Here is a 21,945-nt window from a genome sequence, read left to right as displayed (position 1 = left end):
GTGAGCAAAGAGCTTCTAGAAAATGGAAGAGGGAGGTTCACAGTATGTGGAAAAAGGGACTGGCCACTTGGGAGGTACACAGGAACATTGTCAGGGTGTGCAGAGATGCGATGAGGAAGGCTAAGGCCCACTTGGAAGGAGATCTGGCGAGGGATGTAAAAGATAACAAGAAGGGCTTCTTCAAATACATCAGCAGTAAAAGAAGACTGGGGATACAGTGGGCCCACTGCTGAAGGAGGTGGGTGTCCTGATGGCGCAGGGTGCAGAGAAGGTGGAGTTACTGAATGCCGCCTTTGCTTCAGCATTTACTGCTAAGGCTGCCCTCAGGCATCTCAGCCCCCTGAAGTCAGAGAGAAAATCTGGAGAAAGGAGGACTTCCCCTTGGTTGAGGAGGATTGGTTCAGAGATCACCTATGCAAACTGGATCATGGCAAATCCATGGGCCCCGATGGGATGCACCCACAAGTGCTGAGGGAGCTGGCAGATGCTGTCACAAAGCCACCCTCCATCATCTCTGAGAGGTTGTGGAGGACAGGAGAGGTACCCATCGACTGGAGGAAAGCAAATGTCACTCCAATCTTCAAAAAGGGCAAGAAGGAGGACCTGGGAAACTACATGCCAGTCAGCCTCACCTCCATCCCCAGAAAGGTGATGGAGCAGTTCATCCTGGAGGTCATCTCCAGGCAAGTAGAGGACAAGAAGGTTATCAGAAGTAGTCAACATTGATTCACCAAGGGAAGATCATGCTTGACCAACCTGATAGCCTTCTATGAGGGTGTGACTGGCTGAGTGGATGAAGGGAGAGCAGTGGATGTTGTTTACCTTGCCTTCAGCAAGGCTTTTGACACTGTCTTCCATAATATCCTCACAGACAAGCTAAGGAAGTGTGGGCTGGATGAGAGGACAGTGAGATGGACAGAGAACTGGCTGAAAGGCAGAGCTCAGAGGGTCGTGATCAATGGAGCAGAGTCTGGCTGGAGGCCTGTCACTAGTGGTGTTCCCCAGGGGTCTGTGCTGGGTCCCATCCTGTTCAACATATTCATCAATGACATGGACGAGGGGCAGAGCGTACCCTCGACGAAACTGGGAGGAGTGGCTGATATGCTGGAAGGCTGTGCTGCCTTTCAATGAGACCTGGTCAGGCTGGAGAGCTGGGCCCAGGGGAACCTCATGAAATTCAACAAGAGCGAGTGCAAGGTCCTGCCCCTGGGGAGGAACAACCCCCCGCACCAGTACAGGCTGGGGGCTGACCTGCTGGAAAGCGGCTCTGTTTGGAAGGACCTGGGAGTGCTGGTGGGCAGCAACCTCAGCATGAGCCAGCACCGTGCCCTTGTGGCTGAGACAGCCAACAATATCCTGGTCTGCATGGAAAGGAGTGTGGCCAGCACGGCAAGGGAGGTTATCCTCCCCCTCTGCTCCGCCCCAGCGAGGCCACATCTGGGGTGCTGCGTCCAGTTTTGGGCCCCCCAGTTCAAGAAGGACAGGGAACTGCTCGAGCAAGTCCAGCAAAGAGCTACCAAGACGATCAGGGGACTGGAGCATCTCCCTTGTGAGGAAAGGCTGAGAGTCCTGGGTTTGTTCAGCCTGGAGAAGAGAAGGCTGAGGGGGGATCTCATCAATGCTTATAAATATCTAAAGGCCGGGTGTCAGGAGGATGGGGCCGGGCTCTTTTCAGTGGTGCCCAACGCCAGGCCAAGGGGCCACGGGCACAAGCTGGAACACGGGAAGTTCCCCCTGAACATGAGGACAAACCCCTTCCCTGCGCGGGTGCCAGAGCAGGGGCACAGGCTGCCCAGAGAGGCTGTGGGGTCCCTTCCCTGGAGACATTCACCCCCCGCCTGGACGCAGCCCTGTGCCCCTGCTCTGGGGGTGCCTGCTCAAGCAGGGGGCTTGTAGAAGATGATCTGCAGAGGTCCCTGCCAAGCCCTGCCATTCTGTGATTCTGTGAAGCCGAGCCCAAGTTTTTGCATCAGCCTTGGGACACTTAAAGCCTACAACAAACTCTGTTGAAGGGCAAGCTCTGGGAAGGGTGGGAGTGGCCACTTGCTTGGGAGCTACCAGGCTGCTTGGATGTGCTAGGCTATTCCAGATCCTCACACCAGTAAGCCGACAGCATTTGCCTGTGGAGCTGCTTTATTGGAAGCAAGAGACTGAGCCCTATTTCCTTGCACATCCATGGTGTTTCATCGCTCCTGTTTGTGAGCAGGGGTTGCATATCTGGTTATAGTGCAGAGAACAATTTCCCTGCCTGAGTCTGACACCTGAGGAGAGATTTCTTGCCTTTTGCTAGCTCGTAAAATGGTGAGCAGTGAGCTTGAGCCCAAAGGAACCGTTCCCGGGTAGGATCTAATGCCCTTGCTGGGGTGTCTGGTCTAGTAACAGCAAAAGCACACTAAGCCTGTCAGCTCTGTTGTCTGTGTTGTTGCCAAAGACAAACATAAGCATGTCCTCTTCCTTCCCTCAGCAGGGATACAGTGGTATAAACAGAGAGTGAATGCGTTGAGTGCTGTTGGTAGCACTGATATCTTTATAGGTACCTGCACCCAAGATGGTTTTGCTTTTATCTCTAACAGCAGCACAAAAGATTTGTTTTTCTTCCCTTTGTCATCCCATGATAGATGGAGAAGCCAGAGAGACCAGTGTGGTCCCCAAGAGGGGCCTCCAGCAAGCACATGCCACAGAGAGCTGGGGGAAGGGATTTCATCCTTTTTTCAGTAATACTTTTAATACTTTGTGGTTGAGGTTTTTTTTTCTTTTTAGCAGACTGATTTTTCCCACCCTTCCTCTTTTTTGCCTTCTGTCAGTGCTGCTAAATCTGCTGTGCCCACTGCCACATCTCAGTGCTGCCAAACCCTCTGCACGCTGCACTCAACAGCCTCAAGCAGAGCAGAGACGCTCCCTGGACAGGCGGGTGCTCCACTGCTGCTCCTTGCTGCCCGTTCCCTCCGTCTACATGCCAATCCCACCCTCTCCCTCACTGCCCCACCGCTCATGGCTGCTCTTCCCGTTCTCTGAAGTGCATAAACTCAGAGCAGCCTTCCCAAGACACTGGCCCTTATCTTCTGTGGGCAGCACAGGGATGTCGGGCCGCCCGCCCCCCCCCAGGAAACTGCAGCTGCTTGCTGAGAGGGAGTATCTGCTGTGATCTCCGGAGCCTCCTGGGGAAGCTCTTCTGCACGTACAGTGCTCTTGCCCCCATGTCGGTTTTCGGCTGCACTTCCCAGGGCTGCCCAGCCCAGTGCTGGCTCTGCTCCTCCCTCACCAGAGCAAGGACAGCGGGCAGTGCTTGCCTTATAGCTCCAGACCCCTCCTGAGCACTTGGGATCCTAGTAGGAAGGAAGACAGACTCTTTCTAGTGGGGATGGGGCCCAAATGATCCTTTTGCATGCTGGAAAGCTCTGCAAAGGATGGACATGTTCCCTTTGGGACTGTGAGACCAGCCTGGGGCTGAAAGCAACCAGTAGCATTTTAGAAGTGTCTTATGAGCCACTACAGCCATGCTAGGGTTTGCCAGAGCTCCTCAGACCTCGGGGCGGGGGGGTGGGGAGAAAGGGCTGGGCACAGCGGAGGGCTGAGCCCTGAAGAGGACAGTCTTGCTGGGAGCCCAGCCATTGCGCCTGTTTTTGGCATTTGGGCCTGCCACTGGTCAGGGCTGCGAGTGGGCTCTGCTGTCCATGTGGACTGCCCCTTTCCCTCCTCTTCCCGTGGTTCTCCCAGGGTCAGGGACTTGTTTCAGAGTGGGGTTTCTGAGGTTCCCTTTGTGATAACAATGCATGTCAAAGTCCTGCACGTAGGAATACACCATCCCTAGGAGCATCCTGCCCCCCAGGACAGGAGAGATGTGGGTCTCTTCTGCTTGGGCAGCAGGATTTGCTGCCCATCCATCCCGTCCTCACCCACCTTCCCCATGGCTCAGCATCCTGGGCTGCGAGGGAGAAGGGGCTTGGTCTTACCATGCCGGCAAGGCGTGCTGGAAGGGGAGTTAGAGGGGATGTGTGATTTGAAGCCTGCAGAGGTGGCTGTGAGGGTACCTCTGCCTCTTCCGAGTCTGGTTTGCCCCATCACAGGTTTACATCTCTGGAGGCCCAGGGTCAGTAATGCCAATATCAAGTTCTTCATAACTGGGCAAGAAGCACCATCAGGATTCCTAATACAGGCTTCTTTCCTTCTTATGCTGCTGGCCTTGGTGCAGAGTGCACAAACACAACATGTTTTGCATGTGTCTGCATAGCTTTCCTCGGGGCCGTGCAGACCTGGGTTTGGGTGGGTCACCTCCATGGGTTCTCCATCCCTGCCTCTGGCATGGGCACTGGAGGCGGCAGCAGCAGTGCTGCTGAAATAGAAGTATCACTGTTCATTCGCCTCTGTCAAAGCACCAGGAAAATGACTGCTGGAAAGGGCAGATTTGAGATGCGGGACCTTTCTTCTAGGCTTTTGGGAGGGAAGAGCAAACAATGGAGCTCTGGAGCCTGGGAAGAGCTGCCGGATCTGCTGGGCCTTCTGGGGCCGGGTGCAGGCTGGGAAAGCCAGTGCTGGGCTGCAATGTTTATACTGGAGCTACTTGAAAGCATTCCTCGAAGGAATTGTCTCACGGGACTTGGCAGTATCTCTCCTGCTGGTGACTGAAGAGCATGGCCAATAGGCTGCGTTGGGATGTTTCTCCACCACTGGCTTTACTTTCTGCAGGGCTTTCACTGCTCAGGACGAGGATGAACCTTCTTCCATGCTGTGAAGTCAGGAAGTCCTGTTCTCCTCTGCTCGGTCTTTTCAGCAGCCTGGGGATGGGGTTGAGGGAAGCTGTATTCAGCTGTGGCCCCAAAGAGATCGATCATGGCTGTGAAAATGGTCCTTTCAAAAAAGCCTTGTCTTTTCTGCGGTGGTGCCTCTTTCCTCTGATCTTCGGCACCTGGGGAGGATGGAGATGGCACGTTGTGTCCAGGATGGGACTGACAGGCAAAGCGGGATGCGGCACGTGTTCAGGGGTTTCACTTCTCCATCACATTGACTTACAAACCTCCTGATCAGGGGGAACGTGGTGGCTGTGGTCAGGCTGGAGCTTGGCTCCCTCTGCCCTCAGTGATACTGGAATAGCACAGCTCCCGTGTCTCCTCCAGCTGCTCGCAGCAGAACCCCTTGCCTCAATGCCTTGCTGTGGCCGTCTGTCTAACCCTTCCTGCCGGCTGGTCTCAGAGGGTCCATGGAGCAGGGAGAGCCAGTGTGGAGCTCCTGCCGCTCCCTGCCGCATCCCACCCACGTGGCCGAGCTGATGCCGAGGCCCCACCCCATCCTCCCATCCTGGGCAGGGCTGAGGTGTGGGACACCTTCCTCCTGCCCTGGTGAAGTGACTCAGGGCAGCAAGGAGTGGTTGCAGTTTGAGGCACCCATCACCCTCTGGCTGGCACCGGGTCGGAGGTAGGCAGCTTGTCCTCTGGGGGAGGCCACAAGCACAGCACCCCCTTTTCTTTTCCAGGTCAAAACCCTTATTGCTCATCTGAGGGCCCAAATCGGGGCTTTGCTCTTTTTCATGGATGCAGGGTGGGGAGGTTGTCACCAGCTGGGGTCCCTCAGGACCGCGAAAATCACCATGCTGGGGTGGAAGCATGTCTCTGGAGGCCAGGCTAGTGGCACTGCTCGGACGCCCAGCCTCATACCTGAGCAGGGACAGATTGGAACGTGCCCAGCACTGCACGTGGGTGCAAAACAGGACAGGCGCTGATCCGACTGATTGGGTAGGAGGTGGTGCCACTGCCTGCTGTGCAGGTAGGGAAAGGCTCCTCACTGCAGCCCAGAGCTAGGCGAGGAGGCGGCAGAGCTTCGGGCTGAGTTCCTGCCACTCCAGATCAGCAGGGGTTTGGTGAATGCCGGAGCAGCAGGCGCCGCTGGGCCTGCCGATGCTGGGCAGTACCGGCGCACACCGAGCCTGCACGGGGGGTGAGTCTGGTCACGCTGTGCCTGACCGAGGTGGGTTTGCCGAGCTTTGGCTGAGCAGGGGGTTCTGTTGTGCGTGGAGCTGGCTGTCCTTCCTTGTGGTCCTGGCATCAACATCTTAAAGTAGTGTCGGGAGCCCCCATAAAATAAAACCCTTTGTGCCTTAGCGGGAGATGCTGGGGAAAGTCCCTGGAGCAAGGGGGACCCCAGGATAGGAAGCAGAGGATGGCAGCCCTTTCTCAACCCCTTTCTGGTCTGGGTAGTTGCATGAGGCAGAGACACACGTCTGTCATGGGAAAGGAGCCAGGCCCTGCCAAGGCAGTCGTGCAGCACAGGGCAGCTGGAGGGTGGTGGAGGCCTTTGGACTCTGGGTGGGAGCCAGTTGCTGCACCCACAGCACCGGCCTCACCCGTGCTTCTCCCAGTGCCGCCATACCGAGGTAGGATTCGCAGTGACACAGTGCCGTCAGAGAGCATGTTTTGCCAAAAATGTGGTAAGCAGTGGATGGGGAACTGGCATGCTATCCCCTTAGGAGGGGAGTAAGTGGGAATGGATGTGGGATATTGGGTGTGGGGCAGAGGGTGCGAGGCAGGTAACCGAGGGGGAGCAGGTGAAATAGGGCACCCACAGCGATGTGGGGCTGTTGCTGTGGGACAGACGTGCCCAGCTGGGGAGTGGGCAGAGCAGAGTGCGCGCAGATGCACTCTGCCGGTGAGAGAGCCGTGGGAGGGACAACAGGCAGAGCACCCCCAGGGAAGCTGTGCTGAAGGAGCGTGCTGGGACCCGGCAGGTGAAAGGTCTCTGGAGAACAGAGCAGAATGGAAGAGGGTTGGGATGTCCAGGTATCTTGGGGCTTGGTGGGGGAGGCACAAGCAGGGGACAGCATCACTGAGAGGCTGCTCTGGGCATATGGTGGAGGTGGGTCTGTCTGCCAACACTGGGGCCGCACAGGACAGGTCAGCAGTGCGGGATGGGGAGCACGTGTTAACGTTCGAATAGAGTGAAATGACTGTGAAGGTGTTACAGGAACATCTATTGCAGACAGGGCATGTGCAGTGCACCCCCAGGTCTTACCCAATGACAGCTGGTAGCAGATACATGGAAGGGGGGGAGGCACAAAATGGAGCCAGGTTCAAGGGCACCTTCCTGGGGACAGCAGTGCCCTTGAAGACCTGGAAGCTCAGGCTGGTTTAACAGCCTTTCCATTCCCCTTTCCTCAAAGCTCGCAGGTACAGACCAGCTATAGCCACATCCTGACAGCAGGTTGTGATTACACTGCAGAATGCACCTTTGGGGCTGGGATGTTGCAGTGGACATGTGGGGTTGTGGTGGATCCTGAGTACCGCCACCGGTCAGAGCTTCTTCCTCTGACTACTCCCAGCAGAGGAGGATTTCACAGCCATGAGAGCTGAGCAGAACCAGTAGGTTTAGCCAAGGTAACCAGATCTGTGGGCATCTGGACTGGACTGGGAGGATGCTCTACACAGAGGCTTGGTGGCTTGTGTGGGAGTGTAACACACATCCTGTGAGCCATGGACATCTGCCCCTGTACACCTCCCATGCACCTCATAGGTTCTTCTGCAAAATAGACATGCATTTGGAAACTTAGATCAAAAAAATAACCTGGTCTGGAATGACTGCCGTCATAGTTTAACAATCCAGAGGCAGGCACTTGGGATTATTTTCCAACTCACTGCCTGAGTGGTCCAGAATAGCTTACTGGTCATTCTGGGTGCTGTGCTAGCTAACGAGCCTTGGGAAGTGTAGGTTGTTTCCTATCTCAGTGCTGCTGATACCAGACAGGTTATAGTGTGATGAACTTGTTTCATCTCATTCTGCTGTTCATGACTCAGAAAATTATCGTGTGTAAAAACGGTGTGTTTCTGTTTTGGGAAGGGATCTCCAGGGAAAAAAAAAGAGGAGCTGATATAACTAGTTGGAGAATCTCCAGGCACTTTGAGACTAACAGTCTGGTATTTGGGTAGTAGAGGATGCTTCTGTTAATATAATTCTTAAATAATTCCCTGTATTTGTATCTTTCTTCCTTTAGGGAGACTCCTACCCACTGGCAGCCTCTGCCAGGCACTAAAGCAGCCATGTTGGTCAAAGTGAACAGCTTGAGGCAGATACAGAGCTCTTCACACAGTTCACTTCAGCTGCAGAGTGCTCCAGAGGCCAACAGTGAAAAATCTCTTCCAAAACCAGCCGTTTATGCTCAGCCTCAGTCCATGTCCCAGAGCCCTGGAGCCACAAAGCAAGCGCCTACAGGAGAAACAAAGCAGTCTATGCAGATCAAAAAGACGGAGAATGGTGGGTTTTGCCTAGTGCTGATGAATGGTCCAACTTCTCAAACACCTTCAGGGAACCAGACAGGAACCCCCCACCCTGCATCCCCCAAGTACGCCTCCCCTGCACCTATATACGATGAGCCATCTTTAGAGTCTCCAATTTATGATGAGCCACCAGTAGACATGGACACTGAAAGCATCAGTATGAGTGGGGTGTCTCCAACAAGGTCGCCAAGCAATAGCTTAAAAAAGCAGCCCCAACCAACCAAATTATTACAGCATCCAGGTATGCAACAGCAGCAAGCTACGAAGAAGTATGCAAGAAATCCTTCCTCCACTGAATACAGCCCAGCTGGCAGAGAATATATAAAACACATGGTCAACGTTGACCAGTCTTCCAAACTCTCCCACTCTTCTGCTGCAACAGCTGATGCCTCTACTAAACTTCCTGGTCAGCTTACTTCAAAGGACAGCTTCAAGCAGTCTTGGAGGATCTTGGAAGCCAATGTCCTCAAGAACATGGAAGCCCACCACAGTCGGCAGAACAGCCTGCAAACTCAAGAATACCCAACTGGTATAAGCCATCAGGATTCCGGTTATTCAACAGGCCCTTCTCCAAGCTTGAGAAAAAGGAAAGGAAGGAGGCAAGGGACAGGTCAAGGAAGACCTGGCTCTGTGGGCAGCAGCAGCGAGCTTACGGCTTTGAATGATAAGCTGATTGCCGAGATGCGTGCTGTGGTGGGCAGGTCAGCAGCTTGCAGGGGAAGCAAAGCCAGCCTCGATGCTGAAAGTCTCGAGAGTGGCATCCAGGCAGAGAGCAGCAAAGTCAGATTTCGGTCCGACCACTTGAAAAAATGCATCAGCCGGGGCTCAGGGGATGATGTCTCGGCTAGTAATAGGTCCCTGTATAGACAGAGCCTGGAGAGCAGGGGCAGCCTTCCCAGCGATGTGATTGCTCCACAGGACACTGTGAGGCAGAAGAGGACTTTTGAGAAAATAGATTCTTTAGAAAAGAATGTGACCAGCCAGACAAGTTTGGCTTCGTCAGGTGCTACATGCCGCTCCTCACAGGTACGTCCCCATCTACACTGGGTTAAATTGCACTGTCGTGGTGCAGAGCTGAGTACCTGGTCTGCTCCTGGGTGGGTTTAGTGGATGTGCCGCAGGCAGAACACGTCTGTGCCTGCAGAATAGCAAACAGGTCACAACGCTTCACAGCTTTGCAGGTGGAGAGCCCATTTCAGGCCAGTGGTATGAGAGGAGGGGGAATTGTGGAGGGGCTCGTGTCCAGCAAGCCCCCAGCGCTGCAGGTAGCTCTGCTGTGTTACTTGGGTAAATCTATTGCCGGATCATTTTACTGGCGCTCATGTCTTCTTTGGTAGCCGTTGCCCTCATGTGTCCTGTCTGTGCTGGGATGGCCAGAACTGGTGGGGTACCGGGCACAGGCGTTGGGATTTGAATGGCCACATGGCAGCGTTTTCTCTTGCTCTTTTTTTCTCTCTCCCTTTTTCTGATAGTTCCTCATATTCTGTTCTCCCTTCTGATCATTCCTGAGCATTGAATGGAAATATTCGGAAAATGGGTGACAGTGACTCTAGCATCTTCCTGTTGGAAAATAGATATTTTAAATCACATCAGTGTGCCTGCACAACTGGAGTAGTTTTTCCCTATAACACAGCACTCCTTCAGAATTTAGTTTGCCATCTTTTCTCGTATTTGGATTTGAAGGAATCTCCTTCTTCATGGTTTTAGTTCAGATTTAGGTTCTACATAGGTAATTTTATATCCTGTGAAGGTTTTGTCCTTTTTCTCTTTGCTCTCTCTTCCAGTTATTTCACTCCTGCTGAACAGCCTGCATCTTGCATCTCTTCTGCGAGGCACAGCTGATAACAATCCTCCAGCCTAAAAAGTGGCTGTTTATTTTGACGTTCCATTCTGTCTTTTCTCCTCTTTACTGGTCCATGACCTTTCATGAAGAAACTTGTCAAGGCTCCTTGACCATCTCAGATTGCTCTAGTAGACCTGTGAGGTATAACTTTTCTCTAAAAGCCAGACTGACACCTCCCAGATGTATCAGATTTGGTGTATGCGTTCCCCTCTTTATTGTAATTTCTCATTGATAGTGCCTTGTGGTCACCTGAAACCCTTTTTAAAACTGATGTCATGTTCCCACGTTTTCCATTTTTCAGGCACAGGGCCAGTTTGAGTTTACACGACCCATATGTAACATTTAATAGTTCAGCAATTTAATTTCACAGCCTCTCTAGACTTGCTGGAAGACACCTGTCCAGTCTTTAGGATGTGTTGCACCTCATTGCATTGATGGGGTGAGCTGAGACTTGATGTCTTGATTATGCACAAGAGATGGTGGGTTGAGGATAGGCCGTGAATAGCCTTGAAAATAAAGATAAATTATTCCTGGAGGACGATGGTGAAGGAGAATACAGTGGAAGATGTAAGGAGATGGATGTTGTAGTAAAGGCAACAAGTCAATAAATAAATACTCTATTTACAGAAATACTCTGAGATGTAAGAGTCCAAATAAGGAGGGGAGGAGGTTGCAGAGAATATGTCAGCAAAAATCGCTGCCTAGCCTGAAAATGGCAGTGTATGGCTTGAGTCACCAGCACTGTCCTATGCCGGGCCTGTGTGACGGAGAGGAGAATCAGGAGATGAGGAAATGCGTTATCCGAGGAGGGTGGGCAGAAGCTCTAGGGCAGGCTGAGCAGAGGTGGATGTGTTCTGTCAGCACAAAGGTAATAGCTCAGTAGTAGTGTAACAGGATTTGAGAGATAAACTCTAGAGAAGAGGAGAGAACCAAGAGCCTGTTGAACCTCTAGAGACTATGAGGAGGTGCATCCTCAGAAGTGATATGCTGAAGGAGCAATTAGGGTGGCAGGAGGAAAACCAACCCTGGGCATGGAAGGTGGATTGAAGGAGACCAAGGATGGGGATGGCAGAGAAGAACCACAGGCAGGGATTTTTAGGCAGTGTGTTGAGTGAATTCAGAGGGTGAGGAGGTAGAGGCATAATTCAAGGGATAAAAATCCCTGAAACAAAGTAGAAAAGCAGGAGAAATTATTGTGCCCCAGGCTGGCAACAAGAGGTGGAGTGTGATGTGTGCTAATCCTGTCATCCACATGTAGGTACATGTTTGGTGTAAGATACGGAAGAGCTGGACTGCACAAGTCTGTCGTGAGTTCAGCAGTTCCTCCTTACTAAGAAGAAAACACTGACTTGCTCTAATCGTTGAAGAACTGACGTGTACTTTGGGGTTGACTGTAGGCCAGGACCAGAATACAGTGAGGCACACAAGTTAAAGGTGATCTGCAAAGAAGGAAAATGCCTATTTTATTTCACTTTTTCTACTGCAAAAACAAAATTTACAAGATTTCTGTTTCTTTGTCTTCCTTTAATAACCAAAAACCTCAACATTATCTTGTTCAGCTTTTTCCTACTTGCTGGAGATCTTGGAGAAGGCAGAGTGAAGTGTGGGCTGTTTAGCTCTTATTTGCTGTGTGTGGGAATTGCAATTCTAACAAGAAAGTCTGATTCCTAAAACAACTTGTTGGGTGTTTGAGTTCAATGTGTATCCCGGACTGCTACTTCCATCCAAAACAGAATATTCTGGATGGGCAAAATAAGTGTCTTATTCTCACAGGTAGTTATTATACAACTATGGTGATTGCAGCTGCTCTATCAAATGTCTCTGGGTTAAAGTCAGAGGGGTCATCTCCAAGCAGGGCCTCACAGTGGGCATCTGCTACCAACCTCCTAACCACGATGATGAAGCCGACGAAGTGATACTTGGGGCGCTACAGCAAGCTTCTGGCCAACAGAACCTCGTCCTGATGGGTGACTTCAACTACCCAGGCATCTGCTGGAAGAACAAGACGGCAGCTGGCATGCCATCCACCAAGTTCCTGGAGTGCGTAGAGGACTGTTTCCTGATACAAATGTTAGATGTGCCAGCCAGGAAGGAGGCGCTGCTGGACTTGCTGTTCACAAACCGAGAAAGCCTGCTTTGTAATATCTGGGTTAGTGACAGCCTTGGCTGCAGTGACCACAATGTTGTGGAGTTCGGGATCCTGCTGAGTGTGCTGAAGGTCAGCTCTAAGACAAGGATTCTGGATTTTAGAAGAGCAAACTTCAGTGCACTCAGGGCTCAGTTGGGAGGGATTCCATGGGAGGCTTCCATGGAAGACAAAGGAGCCAGTGAGTGCTGGCAGTTCTTCAAGAACTCTCTATTGGAAGCACAAAGCCAATTTATCCCCTACAAAGGAAAGGGAAGTCAGCGGAGCAAGAGGCCCCCTTGGCTCAACCATGACCTCCTGGGTCTACTCAAATCCAAAAGGGCAGCACACCAGAGATGGAGAAGTGGAGGATTATCCGCCAAGACCTACAGCGGCATTGCCAGAGGGTGCAGAGATGCAGTTAGAAAAGCAAAAGCCCAGCTCGAATTGAAACTGGCTGTAGATGTCAAAAATAACAAGAAAGGATTCTTCAGGTACGTCAACCATAAGCAGAAGAAGAAGGAAAACACAGGCCCACTGTTAAACAGAAAAGGAGAGTCTGTCACCAGCGATGCTGAAAAGGCAGAGGTCCTCAACACCTTCTTCACCTCGGTCTTTACCAGCACTGTCGGGTCCCAGGCTTTGGGCATGAAATTGCCGATTGATCCAAACACCGACCCACCATCAGTGAAGGAAGAGTTAGTACAGGAATTACTACAGGAGCTTGACCCCCACAAATCTATGGGCCCTGACGCCATCCACCGAGGGTGTTGAGAGAGCTGGCTGACGTCATCGCAAGGCCACTCTCCATGATCTTCGAGAAGTCGTGGGGAACAGGGGATGTCCCAGAGGACTGGAAGAAGGGCTCGAGGGAGGATCCGGGTCACTATAGGCCCATCAGCCTTACTTCAATCCCCGGGAAAGTTATGGAACGAATCCTCCTGGGGGCCATCACAAGTCAAATGAAGCACGTGATTGGGAAAAGCCAACGTGGCTTCACTAAAGGCAGATCGTGCTTGACAAACCTGGTGGCCTTCTATGACAAAGTGACTTGCCTGGTTGACATGGGGCGGGCAGTGGACATTCTCTACCTGGACTTCTCCAAGGCCATTGATACGGTCCCCCAGTCTCCTCCTGGAGAAATTGATGCGTTACGGCCTAGACAAGCGGTCTGTGCAGTGGGTGGGGAACTGGGTGACAGGCTGCACCCAACGGGTGGTGGTAAATAGCTCTTTCTCAAACTGGCAACCTGTCACTAGTGGAGTCCCCCAGGGATCGATAGTGGGCCCAATGGTATTCAACATCTTTATAAGTGATCTGGACAACGGCATCAAGTGTCACCTGATGAAGTTTGCAGATGACACCAAGTTGAGTGGGGAAGTAGACACTCCAGAAGGGAGAGCTGCTCTGCAGGGAGATCTGGATAGGCTGGAAGAGTGGTTGACTCGGCCACGTTGGACACCTTTAAGAGTCATCTGGACAGGGTGCTGGGCCATCTTGTCTAGACTGGGCTCTTCCTAGAAAGGTTGGACTAGATGATCCCTGAGCTCTCTTCCAACCTGGGATTCTGGAATAATTTTCATGGGATCAGTACTACTAAAGCTCTAATTATGTAGTTATCCGTAGTGATCACTGGGGAGGAAGGATGGACAAGGGCTGCATGTATAAACTGCGTACAAAGTCTGGGAGGAAGGAAGGTCTTTGTCTCTGCTGCTTATCTCTGTAAAGCTGTGATCAGTGGACTTTTCCCTGGAGCAAATGAGCTTGATCACTGCAGACTGCAGGTGGGGAGCAGCTGTACCTAGTTCTCTGAGAAGAAAAAACAGCCCAGTACTTGTGAACAATTCTGATTGAATTTGGGGAAAGTTATGTCTGTCTTGGATAGGAAAACATGGTAGGGAGCCCATCCTAGAAATGTCCCCAAGCCCTGTGCAGTGGTACTCGCAGAAGTGCTGGGTCTGTAGCAAGCAGCCTCTTTCTTCCCTGCAGACACTGAGGACCAGGGCCTGTTTGGGTGGAGGTCGTGCTGGGTCTTTAGGTTATGGTGAGAGCCAGCTTCCTTGGTGGTGGAAGTTGACTGACAAAGATATCTGGTCTCCTTCACTTCAGTGACTCAAACATGATTTATCCTACCTGGGTCATAGCCTTGCCATCAAAAGAGCTGTGCCATGCTCTGCTGTGCCTCTCAGCTTCTCCTGTCCTGTTTGTGTGTCTGTTCAGTGTTTCCATTAGGAAGGTCATGGTGGAATTGAGACACGTTTTGAATGCCTCAGTGCAGAAGCTGTCCCGGCACAGGCTGCCCAATGCTCAGCAGCTCCTGATGGTCACCAGCCATGTTGATTTGGTTGCGTCTTTTATTTTTTTTTCCCTGCTAGAAGTTGGAAAAGTAGTAAAGGCAGGAACCAGGTATGGGATTGTAGGTGCCAGAAAGGGTAAATGCGAGAAGGAAACAGTGCTAATAGTGCTGTGGCTCTCTAGCCTCTGCCGCCTCCTGGTGTTCCCCACCCACCTCCTGGGCTCCTGTGGCTCCACAGGAACTGAGAGGTTAAGAATGGGAAGAAACTTGGCTCCTTGGTGTGTGCTTGGTGCCACAGAACTGTACTCCTGTACTCTGGGAGCGAGCCCTGCTCCTGCTTGGGCTGTCCTCCGGCGTGCTGGGACAACATGGACAATCAGCCCTGTTACTCCATGTCCCAACGCTTCCCCTGGGGACAGCATCAGTGTGCAGCTGTGGCAGCCAGGCTCTGCAAGAACTACAGATGTCAGCCACTGTTTCTGCACAAAATAATGTTTTATACAGATTCACCACTTTTGCACTTGCTGGTAGCTTCATAACTCACTGTTGATAATTTTCCTAGCAGGGTAAGGAGTCATCTAAGCATCTAACACATTTAACACATCTGTTTTCCACTGCAGCCTGGGCCGACAGAGTTGGACCCCAAGCAGGAAAGCAGTGACCAGCCTGGCAGCTGCATAGGATATAATTTCCCCTACAATACTCTACGGAAGCCCATCTCTCAGAGCAGCATGGCAGACTGGGCTTCTAAAAACCTGAACATGCACACTCAAGGCATCTTCCGCCGAAGGATCTCCATCTCCAACATGCTGTCCTGGAATGGCGGCTCTATCAAGAAGCCAATGCTCATCACTAGCAACCGCACTATCAAAAAAGAGGCGTGTGAGATGTTCAAACTAGTGCAGAGCTACATGGGAGATCGTCAGACTCGCATGGACCGGAACCATGTGGCGTTGGTCACGGTCACCAAGTGCTGGAGCATGCAAGGTTTACGGGATGAGCTCTACATACAACTGATCCGGCAGACAACAGATAATACGTGCTACCGAAGTCTGGCATGGGGCTGGGAACTGATGGCCATCAGCCTGGCCTTTTTCTCCCCATCACCCAAGTTTCAGTCTTACCTGGAAGGTTACATTTATCGCCACCTTGACAGTGATGAAAACAGTAAGTGCCTCACACTCACCCACTCTGTCCCCAGCAGCATTCTGGTGGGTTGTGCCGCTTATTCAGGGTTGTCTGGTTTTTAAAAAAAAAAACCCAGGTAGTCACCAGCCAGTGATGTGGTTTCTGTCAGGAAGAGCACCATGTGCTGGGTGAGTTCATCCTTCCTTGGTGGGATGAGCCAGCTCATCTGCCTGGAATTCTCACTTGTGTCTGGCAAAGGAATGCCAGCCCTAGGCTGTGCTATTCTCACTGATCAGCGTGGCAGGGTCAGTACTGAAAAGAGCTGACTTGGACCCGCCAAGGGCAGAGTTTCTTTGGGTTCTCTGAAGACATGATTTACTTCAAAGTTCCTTAAAGCAAGCAAAAAAAAAAAGAAAAAAAGATTAATGTTAATCCAGAATTTTTTAAGGGAGCCATTGCAAACATTACGAACAGGCCTTAGGTTGGCAAATAGTCAGGGATCCTGAAGGGCGCTGGCTTTTGTTGTGAATAGTTGCGATTTATCTGTTTCAGAAACCTTGGGGACCAGCCCAGCATATATTCAGTTATTAACCCGATTTTAGGTCGCTATAGCATCCTGTGGGGAAAAAAACCCAAGTGCCAGCCTGGAGAGTATTTATTGGCTGATTTGTCGCTATTTCAGCAGTGCTCGCTGTGTCTTATCCAGTCTCAGGCGAGAAACCAAGAGCAGCTATTTCCACTTGGGGCTTCAAAGGCAGGTTAAAGCCCCCACAGATCTCCAGGGCCGGTGCAGAAGTTCAGCCCCAGCACCTCTCTGCCCCTGCTGGTGAGCTGGGCAGTGCAGGCGGGTCCTGGGGACAGCAGTGGTGCGATGCCAGACTTTGCCTTGTGGTTTCATGCTTGTAGCCTTAATGTGGGGTTCTTTCACTGAACTGCTGGATGTGCAGCACTGGTTTGGGTTTTCATGAGAATCCCAGACCCTTGTCACTTCTCCCTAAAATCATTCCCTACAGCTACACTTGGCCCAGGAGTGAAAAATCACCCTGCCAGCACCAGTGTCCAGGCAGCAAGGAGAAGTAAGCTGAGCTATTTGAGGGGGTTGTTCCTTCTGGTGATATTTAGGCAGTAGGTTTATTTAGGTACAAGCTTGCTGCCTGGAGCCCCTTCTCAATTATTTGACTGTTTCAAGAAGTTGAGTGATGTTCTGCGCCCCTCACTCAGGTGCATTTGGAGCTGGCTGTGGTACAGGACCTTTCCCTGAGCAGACCTCCTCATGGCTTGCTACCGTGTCTAAGGGCAGTTTCAGGGCTTTGGTATTTTATTATTCCACATTATTAACCCAGAGCCTCTTCTGAATTTTCAGTTGCCCAGCACATCAAGGAGCTTGTGGATCTGAAAAACAAGAAGAACTCAAAAACCAGGAAAAAGAGGAAACAAAACACTGAGGATGAAGGTAAAAGGAGGCACAGCATGCAGGGAACCGAGAGGGAGGACTGCACTGGCCTCAGGCAGGCAGGGATGCTGAGCTGCACTGAGAATCAGACCATTTCTTTAAGGGCATAGACTTAATTTGGGAAACTTTACTGCAGGTGGTGTGAGAGGTTTGACCAGAGCACCGATCAGCGCTGTGGGTGGCAGCTGGGCAGCACGCGGGACAGGTGGCAGTGTGGCAGCGGGGGGGGACCCCTTTCACTCACAGTTGTGTGAGAAAGGGGGTTTTAATTTGGATGCAGACCTGGGGCTGTAGTTCAACTGGTCTATGTATCCCACAGTTTCCTATAGCACATTCCATTGCTAAAAGCCGTATGAGCCAGTGGGTTGAAAAGAACCTGTCTGAACTGTAGTAATGGATTTTGTAAAGCACCACCCAACCAGCACAGCTGAGAACCTCCAGGAAGGACACTGATATCTGGCAAAAGGCACTGCCTGTTTCTCTCTAGCACTGGCTTCCCCTTGTCCATGCTTCCTGGACTCTGCAGTCCAGGGCTTGCAATAGCATCTCTGCTGATTGAACAAGGGCTCACATATTCCTCCAGCCTCAGGCTTTAGCTGCTGGCTGCAGGATAATACTTTGTCTGGCTAAAGTCTTGCTAGACAAACTCCATTCAATTTTTTTTTTTTATATTGCTTTCAGGAAACTTGAGCCAACCCTGTGAAATCATATCAGGCAGCAGTTTATATCATGTGGCCTCAGTATTTTTAATTTGGGAAAGCTGGAGTCCAGCTTCCCGCATTGCTGAGCCCTACCTGACCCCAGCAGGCAGGCATGTGAAATGTGGACGCCACAGCTGCGCTCTCCTGCGGTGGCTCCCCTGTGTCGCTGCTCCCCCAAGGCAGCTGCAGGCCTGAGAAGTGGCTGAGGATGCCTCTTGGTTGCAGCCCCTGCAGCAGGAGCATCTATTGCTTCTCTGTCTCTGGTGGGATTCAGGGTAGAGACCTGAAATTACACAGACAGATTATATTTTTTCCTTTTCTATTCAGGCCCAGGAGAGTTCAGCCCATTCTGAGCCTTCAAAAAGTCATTTTGCCTGTGCTCAGAGGGACTTTGATATCTTTATGGGACAACTCCCTGGAGATTGCTCTGTACAAGGCGTGCTCTGTCTGTGGGCTGAGCAGACTCTTCTGTGCAATTGCTTGTCTGTGTTGTGTGTGCTGGGGTGGTGCTTAGGAAAGCAGAGGTATTTCATATCTAAAAAAACCCCTAAATTTAAATTTATATATATATATATATGAAATGTTATGAAAAGGCACGCCAGGATAGCTTTATAAAGTTTCCAGAATGAAGCACTTGAAAGCCAGAAGTGCCTGTGTGGCCTCAGCTGCGGCTCTGGTGACAGGTCACACGCTGTTCCCTTTGCTGGGCCCTCTCTGCTTTCTGGCGCACAGAGACTTGCTCTGGCAGTGAACTGGAGCTTTACAATAAACGAGCTGGTCCGCAGGCTCCTGCCGGCTTCTGCAGAGGTGGTGAGGGGTGCAGCAAAGAGGCTGCAGGGCCGGCAGGTCACTTGAACTAGCTTTTTTGCATGTGACTGGTAACGCTGAGGATTTTTTCTGGGGTCTGACCTCAGAGCTGCACCTGAAGTAAGCACGGACCCTGCAGGAACGTGCCAGGTGCTATCTGCTGCTGGCTGGAAAGGTCAGGCTTTTCCTCAGGACACCTACATTTGCTCCACTGGTCCCGTTTGCCGGATATGTGAGGGGTGGGTAGGACACAGCTCCCTGAAGTTGCAAGGCTGTTGTGTGGTGTGAAGTTCGTTAGTAGCTCTGAAATACTTAGAATCTTATGGATGATGAAGCAGCAATTTAGCAGAGAAATCCATAAGGAAATCAAATGTACTGTCTTCAAACAGAACTGAATAACAGATACATAGGCACGTATGTAAGTCTATCAGTGAAAAATGGACTTAAAGCAGTGATTTTCACACACACACTTCCTTCAGTGCAGAGACTTGCAAGTAAACACTTGGTGAGTAAACATTTATTATCTGGCATTTACCAGAGAAATTATTTTGAAGTTTCCCGTCCTTACCTCTGCAATCTTCATCTTCTAGTGTAATTCTCTGTGAGTAAATTAAATAGGAAGGTGGTGCAAGGTCTTTTAACGGATCAATAACCCATTGAAAGGCAGAAAATAACAGGTGGAAATAAATAATGTGTTTTCAGGAGGAGGATTTTCTACTGATCCTGCAGGAATGTAAGCTGGGCTTTGGGTCTACAGAAGGAGGCAAATAATGAGCTTGCAGATCACTGTTGGTACAAAATTACTCAGGACTGTAAAAACTAGAGGCACAGAGGGATCTCGCAAGGGTGAGTGACTGAGCGATGAAGCAACAGAGAAAATAGTGTCAACAAAAGCGAAGTATTGTACATGGTGGAGGCACCCCTAGCTGCACGTGCAGCAGCAGGCTCCTATGTAGCTGTTTCAGGGAGGGAAAGATATTTTGCAGCCTGTATATGAATGTCCAGAAATGTACACGTGGCACTGGGAAGTGGTTGGAAATCAGAGGATCGGGAGCTTGTAGAAAAGGGTCACAGAGCAAACCATCACTCGGCTGTAGTCATGCTGGGCTCGCTACACACGTCTGCCCGTGGTCCCTCCAGGGCTGATGAGTGCAGCAGGAGAACCTCCACAGGAGCTGGACCTGGAGGAGAGAAGAGGGGAGAAGGTCAGTGGGCTGAAAGAAACTGCAAGTCAACCTGGGAAAGCGTGAGGAAGACAATTTCTCATTGTTTGTTATAGCAGAAGAATTGAAAACTGCCTGGTTTTGTTGTCGGGCAGCAGGCTTAAGAGCGCTCTGTCCTGAAGCACAAAGTTCAGTCATTAAGAGTCGGCAAAGCAGGGTGTTGTGCAGGTTAGGCGTATAAACAGGTTTAGGAAGAAATGGGACAAATTCAAAGAAGGGAGGTCTGTCAGTTGGTGGTTAATGGTCCAGGTGCAACACTGCCTCAGGGCGCCTCCCACCTGCTGTTAGCCAGGAGATTTTTGCAGGGGAATACTCATTTTTCAGACACCCTGTATCTGTTCCTCATGTTCCTGCAGGCTGCTGACTCATGCGGCCGTTTGGGGTGGCGGAGCGCGGCATTTCCCATGTAGGGAATGTGATGGAGCGGCATTGCTGGGATGCAGAAAAATGCGCTAGTGGTGTGGGGAAGAGGGTCTAAAACGCTGCCGTAAAACAGGGGTGCCTGGGCAGATCAAACCCAGGAGAGTGGTACTAGTGCAAAGCCCAGTTCAGGAGGCACCTACCCCTGTGCTGAACAGCACGGTGAGCTGGGCCCAGGTCAGAGACCCTGCTCTGACTATGTCTGGCTGAGGTCTGTGAGAGGCTGCGGTAGATTGGAGAAATACCAAGACAACAGCTTCCGCTGTGCTAAAATATGTGTCCCCTGGCCAGGTTCTGAATCCACATTGTTTGCTGCATTTTTAAAGACATTTTTTTGGCAGGAAAGCATTCAATTCTGTTCCAGAAGGTATGTTCCTGCATGTGTCCTGCCTGAATTTTTAACTTGTTATAAAGGGAGAGGTTCTTTAAGAAGCTCCTCACGTGCATTTCAAGGCCAGCACATGAAAAAATATTTTCCTTTGCAAACTGTTTTTCACTGTGTGGGTTGTTAGTAGTGTTCTGTTCCTGAGCTCCTGGGGCTACTGTTGTACCACAGGAAATAACAGATCAACTTGGATTTCACAGATTCATGATGTGCTCAGGGAAGTGGAACTGCCTTCAGTATTAGCCCTTTCCAGCCCATGCAGGCGCATCTGCCTGCCCCTGCACCGAGGGGTGCGAGCTGGGGAGCAGAGGGAGTACCTGGCCCATGTGTCAAGGAGAGCTCTGTGCGTGAGGAGCGAAATGCCGGGAGCCAGTCTCTAGCTGAGGGCTCTAAAAGCAGCCAGATGGTTGAGTCAGGTCACTGCCTTGAAAAAGTGGAGGCTAAAGCTAAATTCTGCTCTCCCTTGCGTTTCCCTCTCCAGCTCACCACGTGCCTCCTGGCCTCTCCACATCTCCTTCACCCATCTCACTCTGAGCGTGCCCCAGGAGCCAGCAGCACTTGCGTCGGGGCAGATGACTTCTGCTGTGTAGCCGGGAGGCTGCACGCTGCACTTTTAAGGTGTGAGCCCCTGCAGGAGCCATTCGTTCTGTGCCCGCTGCAGCAGAGCACCAGCCACCCCACTCCTCAGGGCTCTCCTGCTTGTCTGGCAGTTCAGGTCCGTGTGCAGTAACAGGTCCGGCCCCTTGCGCACGGGGCAAGCTTAGCTTTCAGTTTATTTGCTTGAAACTCAGTCAGCTCCACGCACAGCCCCGACAGTCCCCTCTGGGTCAGAGGCTGCAGCGCGGTCATTGTTGGGAACAGGATGCCTCTCTGCAGAGAGTGCAGGGTGTAGGTTTCACGTTTTTCCCAGGATTGAGGAGCTTTCTGGGAAAGTAAAAAACAGGCTTCAAGCAAACGTGTCCAGATGCTGCCCACGCATCAGCCATGCAGGCTCTTCAAGTCAACCAGTTTCTTTGCAAACCTTGTTAAACTCTTAGGGTGATTACGGGTTTCATGGTCTAATTACAGCGTGAAAAAACATTTCCTATTATTAGTTTTGAATGTGTTGCCTCCCACATAATTGTTGTGATGCGGAGACACAGTCCAGTCTTTTTCTCATTCCGTCCTTCGTGAAATGGATGACACTTTGCTTTGGGGTGTGTCTGCACATTTTAACAACAGAAGCCGTAACCTGAAATAGTGAAGCATTGCAAAGCAACTCATTGGATTTGTTTTCTTTAATCCTTAGGCATTTTCAATATAA

The 21,945-nt window shown here is 51.2% G+C and overlaps 1 protein-coding gene across 2 annotated transcripts in view; it reads left to right on the top strand.

Moving 5' to 3' along the window:
• LOC104043659 (rho GTPase-activating protein 39) overlaps window positions 1-21,945 on the top strand; it is a 59,067-nt gene that overhangs the window by 29,157 nt on the left and 7,965 nt on the right. The window contains exons 3-5 of one of the 2 annotated variants that reach the window (XM_064465102.1): window positions 7,979-9,287; window positions 15,146-15,692; window positions 17,017-17,106. In XM_064465102.1, the coding sequence (XP_064321172.1) occupies window positions 7,979-9,287; window positions 15,146-15,692; window positions 17,017-17,106 (1,946 nt within the window). Of the gene's footprint in view, window positions 1-7,978; window positions 9,288-15,145; window positions 15,693-16,335; window positions 16,575-17,016; window positions 17,107-21,945 lie in introns of those variants that run through there. The other variant, XM_064465103.1, reaches the window with a different exon arrangement.

This window comes from Phalacrocorax carbo, chromosome 14 (assembly GCF_963921805.1).
Source record: "Phalacrocorax carbo chromosome 14, bPhaCar2.1, whole genome shotgun sequence".
Classification (NCBI taxonomy): domain Eukaryota; kingdom Metazoa; phylum Chordata; class Aves; order Suliformes; family Phalacrocoracidae; genus Phalacrocorax; species Phalacrocorax carbo.
Note: the sequence above shows the minus strand (reverse complement) of the source record. Positions and strands in the feature narration are given on the sequence as shown.